The following is a 20,121-nucleotide window of genomic DNA, read 5'->3' on the forward strand; positions in this document are numbered from 1 at the left end:
TAAGAAGAAAAATAAATCTTTTCAGAGCTAAAGTGAGTAATTTTATATTGCCACATTCGCCAGTTTTTGTTAGAAACACTAAAGGCCTCTTAAAAAACATGTATCAAAAGTTCTCTTCAGAGATATGATAGTTACTTAATCATTTTATATTTCACATTATGTTTAATAGTAATAAAGTAAAAGAGCGCATACAAAGTAATCCACAAGAAAATTTGTTAGCAGATTTTTGAGCACAATATTAATTTCAACAATATACCATACAAAAGTCGGTAGTTCCTATGTTATTTCATGACTATTGAGTAATAAAATTAAAAGAGCACTTAAACAGCAATCTATAAAATGATTATTTTACGAATTAACAATTGTCACTTTTTGAACATTAAGTAAACTCAAGTCTCTCAAATTTGTTATTCATATTATATAAAATAATAATAATTAATATTATAATTAAATATAAATTGCAGAAAATTGAAAAAAAATATATATATTTAAAAATGAACCTTGAAAACAGGAACATTCTATAATTAAATTAATAAACAATATCAAAAAATTAATAATTAGTTTGTCGACTTAGGTCTTTCCGCTTAAAAAATAAAACAATTTATCACAATTTCAGATAATAATAAATAGATAATCTTCATACATAACAAATGTGTATGTATGAATAATTTATAGAAGCTAAATATTAATTTCAAATACAATTTACCATTGACATGAAAATTCGATAAACCATAAATATTTGATTTTCAAATTAATATGAAATTATCCTATAGCGCTTTTAATAATAATGCATTATTTATTTATCAAGTTTAGCATTTGCAACTTATTAATAATAACAGTATTTGTAGTTACATCCAAATTTATTAATTTATATATGGATAATATAAAAAAAATATTTACATTCATATTAAAAGTAATTCGGTTAAATTTGGTGTTATACGATATTAAAGTTAGTGATGTTCTCTCGTAGTATGAAACTTAAAAATTGTTGTATTTTTTTTTTATAAATTCTTATATGATATAAATTAATACTAATTATAATATTTAAAATGTATATTTCAATTAACAAAAGTTTAGGTTTAAAAAAATCATAACGTTTCCCTATTAGTCATACTCTTTGGAACAGATTGTGTCCAATAAATATGTTTAAATAAAATAATATGTTATAATAATTATCATAATTTAAAAAAATAGTAAGTACTTGTTTGCAATTTAGCCATTTTCCTCGAATTATAATAAACAAAAAATATTAAATAAATAAAATAATAATTGCTACGGACTGACGTCTTTCCACCCGGAGAATATATTATAATTGACAACATATTGTGAAATGAAAAATGGTTGTTAAAAATAATTTCATAGTTTTTACAAGTTTTCTAAATACTGGTTATATATATTTTATAATGGTGATACTATTCAAAAAGATAAAATATAACACCTCACTTAATAAGTTCCTAGGATGACTAATAAAACAACAACTTGGGCAATATTCGACTGTATTCATGACCATAGTATCTTTCAAGAGTGACACGTTCATACCAAATATTATAAATATTATTTATGGACCTAAATTTCAAACGAATAAATATATTACACAGTTTTTTTCAAAGGTGCGTGTTACAAGGTAGTTATTGTTAAAATATAATAAATAACTCAATATTTTTTAAATTCCTTTGCAATTTTAAGAAACATATCTGTTATTGTGTTGAAATACGTGATATTCTTCCCGGAGTATTGATTTCAAAGGTTATATTAATAATTTTATATAAATCTATTATTTTAAGCCAATAAGCGATTAATGTATATTAGAAAAAGTATTAAATATTTAATGTGCACATTAAATGGACATTAGTGTTGATAACGTAATAATTTGACAGATTTTTTCGTAGATTCTTCTATGTTCCATGTTTTAGTGTTTATGTCAACACGATAATTATATTTTGAAGTGCGTACTATGCATCAAAAACAGGTAAATATTTGAATAACAAATAGATATGGACTTCATCTACATAAAGGAATAAAACTCGGAATATATTACAAAATCTAATTTTACTTTATAAGAATATATACGATGAACCCAGTTTCTTTCAAACCGTTTTTATTTTTCTTCATCTAAGACACGACGTCGGATTGAATTTTGTTGCAGAAGATTTAAATGGAACAGGATTTCGAGACGCGGCAGACATTGGAAATTCAATTCATTCGAGTTCAGTGCAGGTTAGCTGGGAGATTGACGGCTCGGAAACAGATTAGCCATTTAATTCTGTATTGAATCTGAAGGCGGGAAAGCTCGCAGTCCGTAAATCCGAAAAGTGGATTTCATAAAACCATTGGAGTTTAAATCTATATGCGAGCATACGTGGACAACGAATGTGGGTTAGGCATTATTGTTGGTAGTTCAGTTCACTATGTGGGTGTAATATACGGTGGATGCGCCGGGTAATGGCATTCATAAACAAGTAACGTGCAGTTTCCAGCTGCACGATGAACGTGTAAATCAGAGCGGCCACAATACCGAAGCCAACGGCAGCCTTCGTGTTCACAGAACTCTTCCACCATGTAATTTATCTTAATTTATTTGATCTCTTGCCCATAAGAAAATTTATTTTAATTTTTATCATTTTGTTACGACTAATTTAAATATAGTGCTTTTAAACATATATACATGTTTTTAATTTTCTAGATTCGCATGTACATTATTCTAACGTTAATAGCAGCAAATTATATTAATTTAAAAAACTTTAAATTAACAAATATAAAATACTGAATACATCTATTATTTGTATGATTTGCATATATTATATAATAACCAAAATTATATATAAATATTGATAATGACATATAAAAAAATATTTACGGTACAGTTTCTAATAAATATAACAGATAAAACTAAAAATAGTACAGTTTGGATTTTTTTTCCTCTTTTTTTTGGCAAAACCTGTACTATGTGAAGTAATTTTTATTTATAGTTTTTGCATTTCGCTTAAATTTGAGGACAGATTTATCATCGCCAAAAAAGTAACAAATACTACAAAAGAAAATAACTTTATTTGTGAAAAATTGTTAAGGATTGAAGACATTATATTTCTTTATAAAATCATTGAATAAAACAACCGCCAGCATCTCTACACGGGATTTAAATCCTGGATAAGCTTGAATTAAATGATTATGATTCATAGTAGACATTACTCTGACTATAGCAGCTTTCTAGTAGTTTTTAGTGGCATAGGTATGTTCATTGACTTCTCTTATAAAAAAGCTACACACGTCAAAATGCAGTGATAGCAGTGATTCTCAAAGAATTGACGACAAATTAATCCAGGATGTTTATCTACACATACTTATTATTGGGGCAATCTTTTCAATTTTTTAAGTGCAAATAGAGGTAGTGGACCAAAAAGTTTGAGAAACGCTGGTTTGTTGAATTCCTTGACCAAATTCTAGTTTTGTGTTTTTTGTTTTTTATGTTTGAACACTTGTTATATGTTGCTTAATTCTACAACTCCTTACAAAATTTATAAACGAATGATCTAGCGAGTTTTAGAAATTGCGATATTTTCAAATCTTTTCAATTCTTTAGTAATCTGTGGGTCTGCCATTACTTTTAAATTACTAACCTGAAAAGTGAATTCACTAGAATGAAGTACAACCAAGATGTTCTCAAATACCTTACGCACCCACTCTACATTTTAATTTTAATGTTTTATTTAGTTAAATAATATGTATAAAAAATGCTAGCAAATCAAATTATTAATAAAATATTACATCAATAAACATGTTTATTTTGTATTAATCACAGAACCTTCATAAAATAAACAAACACCATTTAATAAAACATAAAGCTTGTGAAATAAATAATTGATTCTAGGCACGTTTGAGCACTTGCAATTAATTAAAAATGAGTTGTGTTTGCATTTTTTACGGCTGACATTATTTTTACTGTTCCACGCGATAAAAATGACGAATATATCCTTTTTATTTTCATTAATCAATGAAAAATACACAAATCAATATTTACAGCAGTAAAATGATTTGTTTAAATATTAAAATATTTATCAATAAAGAATATTTTAAAATAATATATAACAATACGTTGCATGGTGCAATCATTGCGGATTCAATATAGTTTAATTTCTAAATTTTAATTCAGCAAAATCAAAGTAAATTCTAAAAATGATATTGACCGATTATTTTGCGAATTATCCTAAATTTTTTTTCTCTCTCTTTGAAGCATCGACAGCTTAGGTCATTAGCCTTTATTACAACCACAAAGGTAAAGGTAAGTTAAAATAAATTAATTCAATTAGTTAGATAAAATAGATAAAAGTACAGATTAAAATCAACAGAGTGGACAGTACAGGACAGACTAACTATAAAATTATCAAAATAGATATAACATCAGAATAAATTAGGGAGTAAATAAATAAATTAACTTGGTAAAGTAACATATTAAAATCAATAGAGTTGACATTACAGGACAGATTACTTATTAAAAGTATCAAAATAGATATAATATCAGAATAAATTAGAGAGTAAATAAACAAATTAAATATTATAACATATAATGTAAACGAGTCAATGATGATTAATCTACTAAAAATGCGCATAATCATCGAGCTTATTGCTGAATAATACTTCTAAAACCCAAGCACTGGATTAATATTTACAATTAATTTTCAGGGTTAGAAGTGGTTTGAACTAGCGCTCTAATCCTCATTATAAACAAGAAATTTGTATTAAGTACTTTGTAAATAAAACTGAGACCCATCTGCCGTTATAAATAATTAAAACGATCAATATTTTATATTAAATATGTACATTGGAGATACTGAGAATCATACATAATACTGTAGCAAAATGCAATGCGCCGTGTTAAACATTTATATTAAACGATCCATCAACAAAATAAGGGTGATCGGTTAACGAACTGTAAAAAAATCGAACAATGAACTTTCGCGAAAGATTATTATGTACAATTAACGAATTGACTGATTGGCGTCATATTTTGCCTTTCAAATCGAAGATCGGTTATCGAACAAATCAGGTGCCTAGGATTCTTGATTTATGATGTCAATTTGCACATAACCTGAATCTTGAAGATTAAATAATCATTTTGTTTTTCAATTCTCATTAGAAAATTTTCTTGCTTGTTTTTTTTTCAGCTATCTATTTTACAAAATAAGAAGCAGAATTGGTGACAATAAATTAAAAAAATATATAAAAAAGTTAAAAAAATTGGTCCAGTAACCAACTTTAATTTAATCACATTGAAGGCACACGCACAATCAAGTCACGCACTCACGAAATGTACAAACTAAAAACAATTTGGTAGGTCTTGGGGTTTGTAATGCTTCAATGTCCTCCAGGCGACGATTCTCTGTGTTAGTTTGAGTGTGTATTTGATATCTAGGTAACAAGTTTTACTTATTTCTACTACGTCTAAATAAAATATTAGATTGACCTAATACTGTCTCCAACAAATCAATTTGCATATTGTTAAAATGTTATCAAATAGCCATTATAAAATAATCTGTCATAAATTATAATTTTACTTATATATTATACTTCCATATGACCCTGTTGTGACAAAGAGGTGTATTGAGAGAAGTATTCAAATTCATAAATTTCTATTTGACATCTCACCTTATGACACAATAGCAATAGCATTATAATTTGTGTCTTCCGAACACAAAACGAATTTGAATATTTATGTATTGTATGTATTATTAACTTTATCGATCTATATATTTTCTTAAAATACAGATGACGTGCGTTCCTACCTATATTTTAGGGCAATGGTTTTTAACTAATTAGTAGTCGCAGCTCTCTTAAAATTTAAAAATATTTTCGCAGCACACTATTTAAAATAGTTATTTTATATAAGTACAAGGTATATTAATGAAAAAATAAATCCAAAAACAAAATGCATAATATTAAATTTAATAGGTAATATTTATTTTAAAATAACGATATGTCAAATTAATGAATTTATTGAAAACACTCCACTGACTAATCCACTTCAATTGTGTTTCTATACCATTGTAGAAAATCGTACCTTTTTGAAAAGTGAATTCATAGATAAATTCTCATAATTCTTCATAAATTGGTATATTCCAAGTTATTAAAAAGATCTTCAATTCACAATTTTTATTTTTTAGAGACAACATTGATTTAAATAATTTGTATGTTCTTTATCAAATTCACAATTATCTGTAATAATTTAAGAATAATTTTGAAACAGTTCAAAATTCGATTCTATACTTCAAAAGAAGTTTCATTTAAACTATTTTTATCTCGCTTGGAAAAAATGTGCTGATTTCCTTGAATAGATAAATTTAGTTGGTTTAGAATGGATATGATGTCTACGAAGTAAGAAACTTTGCAATTCAATTTTTGTCGACGAAATAAATGGCCAAATTTGATTTTTTATTATTTAGAAATATTTCATGGCAATGTCTTGCACAGATGCGAAATGCAATGAACAAAAAATGCTTTATAAAATTGTCAATAATTAAAATATTTCTTGAAAAATAAGCAAGGGCTTAAAAAAACTATTTTGTTTTGTAAAGATATCAAAACTTAAAAAATCTAATAACATTTTCCTTCTAATTACTTTTCGCGGCCCCCCATTTACGAATCGCTGTTCTAGGTGCAAAATGTTAGAAACCTCTACAATATAGTATATGAAAATAAAACAGATTATTATCAGAACTTGTATATTTTCATCATACATAAGTTTGGATAATTTATGTTTAAAACGATTAAACACTAATTAAATGAAAGGTAAGTTATATCAAGTAATTCGCTGTGAAACTACTGCTTAATAATAGGTGAAGTAAAAATTTCGGAGCGTTTTTCGTTACATGGATTTAGTGAGTAATATCTCACGATGTATAAGTTGCATCTTGTCATTCTATAATGCGACTTAAATGCGACATGACGCTTAAATTTTTTTTAACAGTTTTGTGTTTAGTGAATCCAGTTGTGTGTTAGAGCATTCCAAAATGGAGGTAAAAAAGAGAAAATTCGATACATTCTTCTGTACCACTACAACCAAGGGAAAAAGCGGAGCTGGCGGCCAAAAAATGTTGTGTTGTTTATGGATCCAATACAGTATCGAATGCAACAGCAAAGCGTTGGTTATAACGTTTCCGTTCTGGTAATATGGACGTCGAAGATGTGACATTTCTGGTAGCCAATCATTGATAAAATAATGGAAATCGTCGAGCTGGAGCGGCATGCGAGCACTTATTTCACTGCCCAGGAACTGAAGATTAACCGGAAAACTTTTTAGAACCATTTGCATAAGGCTAGTCTCACGAAGAAGTTTGATGTATGAGACAAAACGCATCAATTATAAGATTATGATGCAAAATTATTGAAAAATGACTTTCGTCAAAGTTATACCATGAGATTTATATATTTTCACAAAAGATAGTAATGGACTTATTTGAAAATTTGAATAATAATCATTTTATTGAACATGAAGATTAATTACTTTTATGAATTTTACCTGAAAACAATCCAATGTATTTTCTTTCATTGCACTTTGCACTTAATATTGTTGTAAATTATTTATATTGATTGTATTGTATATTATATTTTTTATATAAATACATATTTATTTTAATTTACTATAAGAGACTGTTGTTTTCACGTTATTATTATTACTTTATTATAGATCTAATTAAATAACAAATATTATAAATATAAAAGTATATAGAGATATGAGAACTTGGACTCAATGCGGACGTCCGTAATTTAGAGCTAAAAGTTCGAAACACAATTACGTAATGCATCCCGAACTTCATAATTGATTGTGACCGACAATGATTAGTATTGATTTACTGGTCATTAGTTACCGATAATTAATATCCAGGACTATATGTAACCTACAAATTCGTTATGAGGCGTGCAAAAAAATACGTATAATTAATGAACAGAGTTCACGTTTAAGTAATTGCTTCGTTCATTCTTTGATGAAAAAAAGTGTGCCAACATATCGATTTCAATTTGTTAATGGCCGATACATCGATATAGCTTCTTAGTAAAATAAAATAAATGAGAAAGAAATATTTTCTCATGGTGAAGATAGTCGAATATAAAAGCGTTCAATCTAGAAATTACCAGAAGCCCATTTCGTTTGATGTCCAACGAGCAAGTTTTCTCTCAAATATAAACTGGCGAAAGACATTTCGTATCCATTTACATTCGGTTTTAGTGCCGATATTGAGTGCGCCCCGGGACCGATTCGATGCGGCCGTTGAAAATAGTACAAATAAACTTCCTAATTCAGGCAGCCGGTTTATTATCCCGACGGGTGTCATGTCCTGCAGGAATAAAACGGACTAGGAGCCGCGTACATACTATGTGTGTGTGTGTACATAACACAGTCATGCTACAAATTATTAAACGGAAGGACCGTAAAATGCTCCTCGGTTTTTTCATGACCCATGAAACCCAAAAAAAAAGCTGAAATATAAGGGAGAGAAAAGAGAAAAACAAGTATACATTTATAATATATTTCACGTGTGAAATATTACGACACCAGCAATATTTTGCATAAAGTTCATATCTTTGTGCGCTATGTTGTTTATACAGTAATACCTCGTTTTTACGGTTCATACGTATAAAGTTAAAAATATAATAATATTGTTCTATTATATTCCTTGAATATTTTTTTTTTCTTTTGAACAAAGATTTTCTATTATATGAATCCATATGATTTTTAGGAAGTACCAACTTTCAGACGACGCCTGTCAAAATTTCATAACAATAAAAATAATGTAGAATATGTTTTCGTCGAAAGAACAAGTGAATGAAAGAAATCGTTTAAAGATGGCATTTATTTACTACTTACATCACTTTGATTACACTATACTTAATACTCTTTTGATACTGTTCTAATTAATACTACTCTAATACTCTTATTTATGCATAACTCTCCCGAGCTGAGCTTCCTCGCCAACTTCATGATGTACATTGTTGCCATCTTTCACAATCAGTGTTGCGTTCAAAACTTTAATAAATAATTGTATGGGCTGCTAAGATTTGTTTAATTAATTAATATGGCGTTACAGTAAAATACCATTGGGTATATTTATACAATTTTCTACAAGTAAATTTAAAATAAAATTGGAATATTATGTGTAGTCAACCAATGAGTAATAAATAATAAATTTATAAAATGAAAATGACATTATTCAATATCGTTGAAAATATTACATCCTAGGCAATAAAAATGAATATAGTCTCCGATCAGACCTTTATAAACGTAATAAATAATGTTTCAAGTTTTTTTTTCTACTGTAATTTATGTGAAGTTTTGTTATTGGGAGAATATAATTTAAATATTGCGAGTTGAAAGATGCATATTTTCAGCAAATAAACCAAATATATTGTATTGCCTTCAATATTCTGTTTATGAAAACGTAGTATTTACTACTGGGATTATTTGTTACTAGATGAACTGCATTTAAGTAGTTTTAAATCATGTACAAATATACGTCTTTATACGTAATTATACAATTTTTTCGATTTACAGCCAAAAATGTTTCGTTAAAAATATGAATAAATGTTTAAACAAAATAATTGATTTGTTATACGTCTTTTCGCTTTACGGTCAAATTTTTGGAAAATCTCGTACATTAAACAAGTTTTAAAAAGTGAACTTTGGAATTGTCAACTTCCAAAGTTCAGTTTTTAAATCATATGACGTTATTGGAATTTATAATGTTTGATAAAAAAAAATATAAATTATTATATTATAGAAAAGGTTATTTGTTGAACTGAAGCAGAAATAGTAGACATTTGTATCTGTTGAATTAAAAGTAAATTATTTTTCCATTTAAGTTTGTTATATTGTATTGGGTTATAACATAAGTCTGTTCGTTTCCTATTGGATTTTGGAAATACATTTTGTTATGACATAAATTACTGTCAACTTAATATTAATATAACTTCTAACATTTATATTTGTCGTTTATTAATAGTATTAATTAGTAAAAACGCTTTAATATATTGATTTTTTTTTAATAATAGTAATAATATTTATTGCAACAAACATAATACGTAGGGTCTAGCGAACTTTTGGCTAAGTTGGATGAAAAAAAAAATATTTTAATATTTTTAATTTCCATCCTTTTGTAATTTCCCTACATAATTTCCATTTATTTCAATACATTTCTTAACTCAGTAGAACCATACAATTCCTCAAAATTGGCTTTTCAAGTTTTACTTTATGATCTCTTCATTGAAATTGAAAACTCTTTCTTTATTTTTCGGATACAGTCAGAAACCACAAGATGTAAACAGTAGCGACGAAGTTCCCGTTTTTTCTTGTTTCCCAACAAATTTTTGAAAACTTGTGGTAAGCTAGTTTATGTGTATTACTTAGCAGTTACTGTTTGACTAGTTTCCAGTGAGATAGTAGTTGCCAATTTTGCCTTGGTAAAATAAATCGACATCATCACTTTTGTTGCAGATTTTTTGTCTTGCTTTAACTGGGGGGATTTGCACCTTCTGCGCTTCATACCATGGACTGCTGCTTGGTTTGCGGCTCGTACATATAGAATCAAGATTCATCACCTGTTACAATTTTACTAAAGGTGCTAGACTCTTAATTTTTTAAATTTTCCAATAAATATTGGGCAAATCAAACCTTTATTTGGTCGTCATTTCAAAATCGTGGAACCCATCGAGCGAATTTCTTCGACATAGATTTGGGAAGAAGATATCGGTGACTACAATATACATTTTAAGATTTGAGGGCCATAAAAAAATGTTTGTATGATAACATTTTATATCTGAATTGCAGGGTCTTGCGCAACTATTGTTCTGCCACTGAATTTTGTAAATATTTATTATAATAAATAAATATGTACTCCATCAACATTGTGTGCATTTTTGTACAAATATAAAAGGAAAATCTTTAATTTTACAAATACTGTTGTGGTATTTTGGTTGTTGTGCCGTGAAATGTAAATTAATTAATACAACGCACGGCAATCTCCTATGCGTCTAGTCATGATATGCCGGTTAACATGTTAAGTATTCATATTAATTACATAAGCTCAAGTGGCGTTCGGAGAATGCAGACAGCTAATATGACAAAAGGAATTTCACGAGGAGGAGATTCCCAAGGTAATTTGAAGAAGCCAAGGGAATATATAGAGAAGAAGAGAGAAAAAAATAGACAAGTAGCCCGAAAACTGAGACGTCGGAGGATGAAGAAGAGAAGCAGGCAGGATACGATTATATTTTTAATGCGAGTGCGCTATTTGACTCGTTCGGAATTTACAAACATTCCACACGTAAGGCAAAAAAAATATATATATAAAAAAATAAAACGGAATTGAAAAATGTACGGAATATTTAAAACGACGTAATTAAATTTAAAATAATGTTACAGTACTTTGTGCTTCCAAGGAAATAAAACTCCGGCCGGTCTTTTCGTTTCCGATTAAAATGTCAATTAACACTAATTGCAATTGCATGGGATTTACATTAATTTAACGGAATTCAGCTTAATTTAATTCAATTAATTTACTTGGACTTTTTTAGTTTACAATGACTAAAAATAAAGTTAATGTTTTTATGGGTATATTAAGATATTATTGATGTAAATATTCAATAAATTCTTCTGCATTGGGTTCAATTCCAATTAAATATTCAAAATCTAATTCTGATTTCTATTTATTCTGGTTAAAATATCGATTAACATAAATTATAAATGCATATTATTTATTGAAGTCTACTAATTTTAATTGAAAATATCAAATAATGTATTACATTAAATCATTAAATCAATGCAGAAATCAAATTTACTTAATATTTGTAAATTAGGTATCTATAAAATCAAACATCTATTGTTTTTTGCAACTTTATCTAGAATAATGAGAAATTGATACAAATAATTTATTTACCTAATTTCAACATATTACCGTTAAAATCCTATGTTTTTTATTGCAACGTTATTTATACTACTTTTCATCATAAATCAGTTTGGATTCAATGCAAATGGTACACATAATTATCTTTGTCAAGTCTTTTTTTGTGTAATTTTTATGCGGCGTTATAGTTGTTGATTAGTCCGGATTCAAACAGTCCGTAATTTCGATATTGATATTTTTAGAAATATGTGTTTGAAAAACTTTTCAGCCTTTTCTCATAGTTTTCAATCACATTAAAGCGTTCAGTACGTTCGTCTCTATTATGTCTTCAATTAGCTGTTTTGCCATGACAGACATTTATACTCAACCTTTATTTATTCCAATATTTCTGACAACTTTGATACTTCATATCCGCACATCAAATATTATTTACTCAAATACTATTACTATGTGCCTTGCAACGCTTTTCGTTGAAACCTTAAACAAAAGATCACATAAATTGTCTATTTTGTATAAATATCTTTCTGTGTTGAAAAACTAAATTTTAGATTTAGACTAATATTTTTCCATGAATTCCTCTATTACACAATTATAATATAATCTAACATAGCTTTTTGATTACCAGCTATAGAAGTTTGATGGTAATTTACGTATCTACTATTAGGTATCAATCATTAAAACATTAATTACCAAAAGTCTGGGTTAAATCATTGTTCCTAATTTAATTTTACTTTGTATACAATATCTACCCAAGAAATCCTATTACAATAGACTTTATACTGTAAAGTTTATAGCATCAAAAGCTATAAAACTATCATCTAAGTTTTAATGTTCAAACCCAACATTTAAGAATTCTACATAGAATTAAAACAAATCTTAAAATTTAACACCTATTAGAAAGTTGTAATAATAATTACTGTACATCTTTTATATATATTTTTTAATAAATATCATTATTTAAAAATTCATTCAATAACATTAATTGACAATTGAAACATTTAAAATGCTTTTACTTACATAAGTTAACCAATTAAAAATACATTAGAAAGACGGTCGGTAATTGCAAAATGCTATATTTCCAGCTTTGTTCACTTTACAGGTACTGTAGTGTATAATTTGAGAAACATCTTCGTTTGCGATTCTCAGTTTGAAATTTATGCGAAATCCGTAGTTATTTTAGTAATTGTTTATTCGCTTAAAAGTACATTATAGCTGTGAAATTGTTTATACAAATACAATGTTTGTGACTCGAAAATAGACTGATTTATATAAAAGTATACTCATATCATATCATATTCATAAAGTATGTTTTTTTATGTATGTCAACGTTAAAAACGTCAAATGTTAACTTTTTCATGATTAGTTGAATCCAAATTATATTAAGAAATAACATTCTAATGTAACACAACTTCACTGTTGATACACATACCTCTAACTTACTGTTTTACTGCTTATATCATATGGAAATGATCAAACATTTAATTCAAGATAGACTACAGTACATTAAAATATGGTTTGTTATGATATCTTCCCACGAAAGAAACGGTAAAGTAATTTTTGAATTCATGTGTACACATACATCGTTGCTTTGATTACCCATGTCCGTTGGGTTGGCGAATTAATAGATATAAGGATGGTTGGTTTCTTGGACATTACTATATACAGTAATACCTCCATTAGTCCGGATTTGAAAATTTCAAAAGAAACTTTTAATTGAGAAAAATAAAAGAGTGTACAAACAATATTGATTACATTCTATCTAGTTTTTGATCACAAGATTCTTCAGACATGTGCTGTAAATACTTGTTATTTCTTAACAAATCGTCTCCGTTCTATTACATTATAATTCTACTATGGTAAAGTGTATTAAATGCATACAAGCACTAACGTTGATTTCACATGCTGGATCAGATAGACACACTCGATATTTAAGTAATGTTATTTCACTTTGCTCATTTTTTATTCATGAAAATCTCCTCCCTCCACTATTTTATTAATATTATGCACACAAAGGGATTAAAACAAATTAATTTTAGAGTTGTGACATTGACAGTAATATTAATATGGATGGTAATGTTATTAGTAGGAAGTTATGTAAAACAAGTCCTCCGTGGTTCAGCTTACTATAAAAATAGGAGTTATTGAGTGAATAATGAAGAAAGAATGCATGCGACCTAGAAATGGAATTGCGTAGCCAGCGGTTTGAATAGTACAAGTTGGAAAGGAATGCCGGATCGAAAGAGTGAATGGAACCAAGGTAAAAATATGATCACTAAAAACAAAGTAATTTAAGTAATAATTATAGCTGTTTAAGTGAAATTCCGTTTTAAATATTATCAATAAATGCTGCATCCACATAACATTAATGTTTCAGGTGCACTAACTACATGGCAGATTTGTGTTCAATTGTAGTTGATAATCATTTGTCAATGTCATGGGATTATATGATTGACAAACGTGATACAAATTTATGTTTCATAAATCATAAAATTGCATGTTTATATTGTAATGCATAAGTAATATTTATGACTCGCGCGAATTTCAATTCCGATAAATAAAAGGAACTGTATTTATGCAATATTTCTGTTTATTTAAAACCGAACCGTTTGCAGCAGGTTGCAATTAAGGCAGGTGCAGTAATGACGGTAGTTTGGGCCGCAGAAGAGTTACCGGCATTAAATGTGGTCGGTTATTAAAATCGAATGCAGGCAGGTCCTGTCCGGCAGAATAATTGTAATGTGCCAAAGCAAACTATCAATTACAATTCATGTATTGAGCAACCGTTATCCTCGATGTATTTGTACGTGTTTTGGACTAGACGAGTCGGAAGGAGATGGAGTGGGTATGCATAATTCAGGGCTGCAGGAGTTAAAACGAGCGTTTAGAATTCTTAAGGCATCCTTAAAAAGCAGTAAAGCAGATATCCTGCGGCCAGTCCAATTATCGGTTCGCGTCGGGCTTAATGGCGCGATTGATTTAGATATGATCAATTTCATTGCAAGATGGTATAAACCAGCAAAAAGCATCCACCTTGCGGCAAATCATATTTCTTCGGGTTATTCAACATGTTTGTAACCTACAGTGTAAATGTGTATAATATGCGTGCTTCGTTAATGCGAGAAGTTATAGAATCTAGATTCCTGATTCTAGACCACCGACGTAAAGCGAATCAAAGCTTTTCCACACGCAAACATCAGTGAAATTGTTTGCTTCAATATTCAGGCAAAAAAGTTTTGTAGATGAATATAAGTATAATTATGCAATGTTTGATTATTATTTCTTGTATTATGCCGGGAGACTTCATAAATTACTTCCTTATGTTCTTCAAATTTTATGTTTATCGTTTTATTGTCACGTAAATTATTTAATTAATTTGAGAAATGGATATATTTTTTCATTATTATAGAAGTTTTTAAATTCATGAATATTTTAACTAAATCAAAATTTGTGTTGTTTTATTATTGATAAACAAATACCGGCGCTACAGTTTATGTCGTCGTGGGCAAAATGTACATTTGTATCATTAACCAATGATTTTATAATACAATACATATTTCTCACATTTTTGTTTTGAAAACCTGTATTATTTTATTTCCTTAAATTATTTAAATGTTTTTTGTATAAACAAGTTAACAGACATAAATATGTAATTTCATTATATGTACCTATTAGATAATTTTCTGATTGTTTTAAAAGCACCATCTTCTTACGTTGGTAATGATTTATACATTATTAAACATTAAAATTGATTATCTGAATTTACATGTTACATTCATAAACTATTTCTTAGTATGTAAAACATAGAACTATAATGATTATTTTCTTATATTATCTTTTTTTGATCTTTTATGTTAATATTCTGTTTAAATGAATTAATAGAAAATAACGCATTTGAACGAATTATACTGAAATTTAGAATATTACTGTATAGTGGGCACACATGAGATCAACTAGGTATGCATTTCGGTTTTTTATATATTGTATATTTATATATTGGGGGTTCCCAAATTATACGCAGTGGTGCCCAATTCTGACATATTAATTTAGCTCTGAGATAGACCAATGTTTTGACTTGAGGACCCTTAGGAAAAATTCTGATATATGAAGGGCACCGCAAACCGAAAAAGTTTGGGAACCCCTGTGTTATATAAATATATTACTGCATTTATACTCAAGTAGCAAATTAAGCAATGCAATTGAAATATAATGCAATATAATAGTATGTCATACGTGAAAAGCAAAAGTACTTCAGTTTGTTATTTTATTTCCATAATATTACAATTCCAAAAATAGCTTCAAGTTTTATTTATTTACACTTACTATATTTTAAAGACCTAAATTTAATATATGAAATTAAATCAAGATTTTTTTGTAATTAAATTAACAATTCTACATTGTTATGTAAAGGACGTTCGGGTTAGTCCAATTTCGTACGTTATATCGTTTATATATAAACAAAATGCATATACAAAGATGAGAAGTTTTATTTTTTTACTACCAAAATAAACATTGCTTATCCATTGAAGCCACCACAAATAACTACTTTCAATGGTTCCGACTTTACAAACTTTTATTTTTGAAAAGTGGTCATACTCATTAAATCTTGCAGGATAGAATTCCACAAAATGTAACACTAATTCAATTATAATAATAACATTTATAGATCAATATTACTTTAATTCTTTGCAATATATTTGTTGTCTTTTAAGCTCTATAATTGAATCATCAATTGCTGTACGCATTGTTGTATCAACAAACACTTATCAAAGCAGTTTTGCCAATTGAAAAATACAATTCCAAAAAATGTAATATATTTTTTAATATGTATATTATACACTACAATTATAATTATTGTCTGTAATTATTTGTGCAATTCCATTGTGATTTCAATAAATGGTGTCATTATTATTAAATTTTAGGTACAATAACTGTTTTAATTGGTACATTTTTATACTTCTTACTAAAACACTTACGAAAATACTTTCAAAATAAATATTTTGTATAAAGACGAAAAGACTAAGGTCGATTTAACCCAACAATGGGGTCAATAATAATTGTAAAAAATGAAAAACTTTAATATGAATTTATATATTTCCTTTAAAAATCATCAACTGCAAAGCTCTTATTTGACTTTTATTTTGATATCTTTGACTTTAAACATAAACGTGTTAAAAGTAAGTATAAAATTAAATATTATCAATTTAATTTATTAATTATCGTTTGGCAAAAAGATCACGATCAATAACTGTTATTAATTTTAGCATTACTTTTAATGAATATATAAATTATATTGTTATATCTTATATATTCATTAATTTATTAATATGGATTATTTGATTTACCTCTGCCACGAAAATGACGAGAAGCGCGTCGTCACGTTCATCCATGCTCATGCCGTCAATCAAACTCTGCAAAGTCTCCATGAGATAAGTGTGCTTCTCCCTGCGGACGGTGGGAATTCCCAGGACCACGGAAACTCCCGTCCTGCCTTTTGACATCAGGTATGCCAGACGTAAGCTGCTCGGATCATCTAAGAGATGCGGCAAGAAGTGAAAGGATGACGGCAGTCGCAGCATCACCGGAGGATTTAGACCGTGAGCTGCGTTCATCCCCGACATATTCCTGACCATTTGACGCAGTTCAGGTTTCAGCGTACTGCTTGAACCCGCACCTGTCCCATTCCCATCCAAAGATGATGGCATCGCCATTTGGTCTATATGCAGAGACAACTGCTGAAGGTCCTCCTGTCTCGCCCTGTACATCGTATCCAAATACTGGAGCTTGACCTGCAGCTCGGCCAGACGCTGTATCAACATCTGCTCAGAGCTCACATCTGCAAAACATGAAAGATCCGACATTAATACAATGCGTACATATAACCTGCGGTTACATAAATTGATTAAATTTCGTTTACGCTTGAGTGCGACGAGTGCGCTTTTAAATGAAGCTTAATTAACTGTTTTGCTTATTCCGCTCCTCGTTTGTACAGGAATTTTGTATTTAAATAGAATCGTTAATCAGAAATATGGCTTTCAACATTCCATGGATGTATATTATATAAAATTACTTGGAATTACATCGTATTAACATATTCCTTATAAGAATCATATTTATAACATCTGCTTTGATTTAATTTATTTGATTTTATTACATACACGTAACTATAAATGTAAATACCAATAAAAATAAGTATTTGGACTTAACAAATATGTTAGCAAATAGAATTTCACACTATAAAAAGAACGTATATTATTATAATACAAATCAAGAAGACACAAGACGCTATCATAAAATACGTTTTTTTAACTTTTTATCTTAGTAATACTATATTATTAAACATCAACAATTAGTTCACAATGACCAAATGACTATCGATCTAAGTCTTTTAGAAATAATAAATATCAATTATAAATGTCGAAAATTATGAATGAATTTATTCAAAATTAGATTTAAAAATAACATACATGATCCTTTTTATATTTTTTTTTTCGCTATAATTCAAATATGTATTTTTTATGAAAAAATATAGTTGTTGTTAATGTAAAGAAATTCATAATATAAAATAATTATTACTTTTATGATATTTTCATCTACTGCAAACAAAATATAAAAAAACACTATTGTATTATTAAAAGAAATTTAAAATTAAAACAAGTATTATTATTCAGACAGAATCTGTTGCGTAATCAAATTATTCAACATCGTGATAAAATATAAAGAGAAGCACAAAATTTTCTGCAATGTAAATATTTCCTTCTATGATGGAAGAAACTTGATTATTATAGAAGCTTATAAACTGTATACCCTACTGCTATATTTCGCTGTATTTTTAATACAATTTTACGTCAGCTATGCAAAGTGAAATTCAGTTAATAATTAATTAGAGTCGACTGAAATTTGAACCCGTAATATCGTTTTATTAGAGATTCGGCGGCAACGAGATTCGTTTCAGAAATACTTTCATTATGTAGGCATTGGTTAATTGAAAATTTAAATATATTTTAATATAAGCTATTTTTTACACAAGTTAAAGTGGTTTTAGTAACGCTACTTTTGTAATTTTCAAAACAAAATACTTTTTGATGGAAAAATACCGTTCAAGCAAAGTAATGGCTTGATAAGTGCTATGGGGACTCTTCTCCGTCGAGACAAATGGTAGAGACGTGGTTTGCTGATTTTTGACGCGGTCGTACAGACATAAATGATGATGGTCGCCCAAATTCGGCAATTGTTACAGAAAACATAAAAAAGTTTCAACATGGTTTTAGACGATCGTAAATTGATATTGTGTGATATAGCTGACACCCTAAAAATATTTGAAAGCTTTGTTCAAGATGGGTTCAAGGTAAAAGTGAACCAAAAACGAGTTGATGATTCTGAGCGTTGTTTGAAGCTGTTCAAGCGAAATAAAAAGGATATTTTCATGCGGTATGTAAGAATGTTGTAGAAGCGTTGGTATGTGTCACTCTTGAAATAAACTATGTTCATTAACAAAGTTGAATATTGCCCAAACATTGTTGTTTTATTAGTCATACTACGAACTTATTGAGTGAGGTGTTAAAATATTTTTCCACTAAATAATAATTTTTCAAAAAATATATTATTCTATGAAAAAACTTATGTATTAACTATATTTTATACGAATTAAATAAGAAAAAATATTATGTAAATTCCGTAGTAGTTAATAACGTTTTCAGTTAATAACGACTTTCAGTTTATTCATACATACATAAAAACAATTCAAATTTACAACAGAAATTCAAAAAACGAAAATAAAACACAAGGAATTGTTTTTTTTTGGTTATTGCAAAAAAACGGAATTTGTATTTTGTTCTCATCGGTTTTCACAAAACACGTGAATTCACATTGCAAGTATTTTCACGAACATACCGAATCGACATATATTCTAAACTAACAACTTTAAAAATTGTTCATTTGACAATAATTTAACGTGGTATTTAATGGTTATGTCTAATGGGAAGTTATTTTATGAAGTGATTAATTAATTATTTATATAAAATGCAGTAGATGTTCGGTTCTCAAAGAAAACAAAGCAAATGATATTTCGGTTTCCGAACAGAATTTCGAATGTGATAATTGAACTATAATATCCCCACTTTAGACATCTAAAAATTGTATGTATTCATTGAGTTTATTCAAGTAAAAATGGTTTCATTTTTCGAACAGATTTTAGGTACTATTTGTGTTACTGTTATTACTTGTAAATTAT

At 28.1% G+C, this 20,121-nt stretch overlaps 1 protein-coding gene across 1 annotated transcript in view; it reads right to left on the bottom strand.

Annotated features, from left to right (window-relative positions):
• LOC108561500 (alpha-1,3-mannosyl-glycoprotein 4-beta-N-acetylglucosaminyltransferase B) overlaps positions 1 to 20,121 on the bottom strand; it is a 96,215-nt gene that overhangs the window by 7,598 nt on the left and 68,496 nt on the right. Inside the window, exon 2 of the mRNA XM_017919462.1 lies at positions 17,234 to 17,724. Coding sequence (XP_017774951.1) covers positions 17,234 to 17,724 — 491 coding nt within the window. The remainder of the gene's footprint in view (positions 1 to 17,233; positions 17,725 to 20,121) is intronic.

This window comes from Nicrophorus vespilloides, unplaced genomic scaffold (assembly GCF_001412225.1).
Source record: "Nicrophorus vespilloides isolate i.1.1-1 unplaced genomic scaffold, Nicve_v1.0, whole genome shotgun sequence".
Lineage (NCBI taxonomy): Eukaryota > Metazoa > Arthropoda > Insecta > Coleoptera > Silphidae > Nicrophorus > Nicrophorus vespilloides.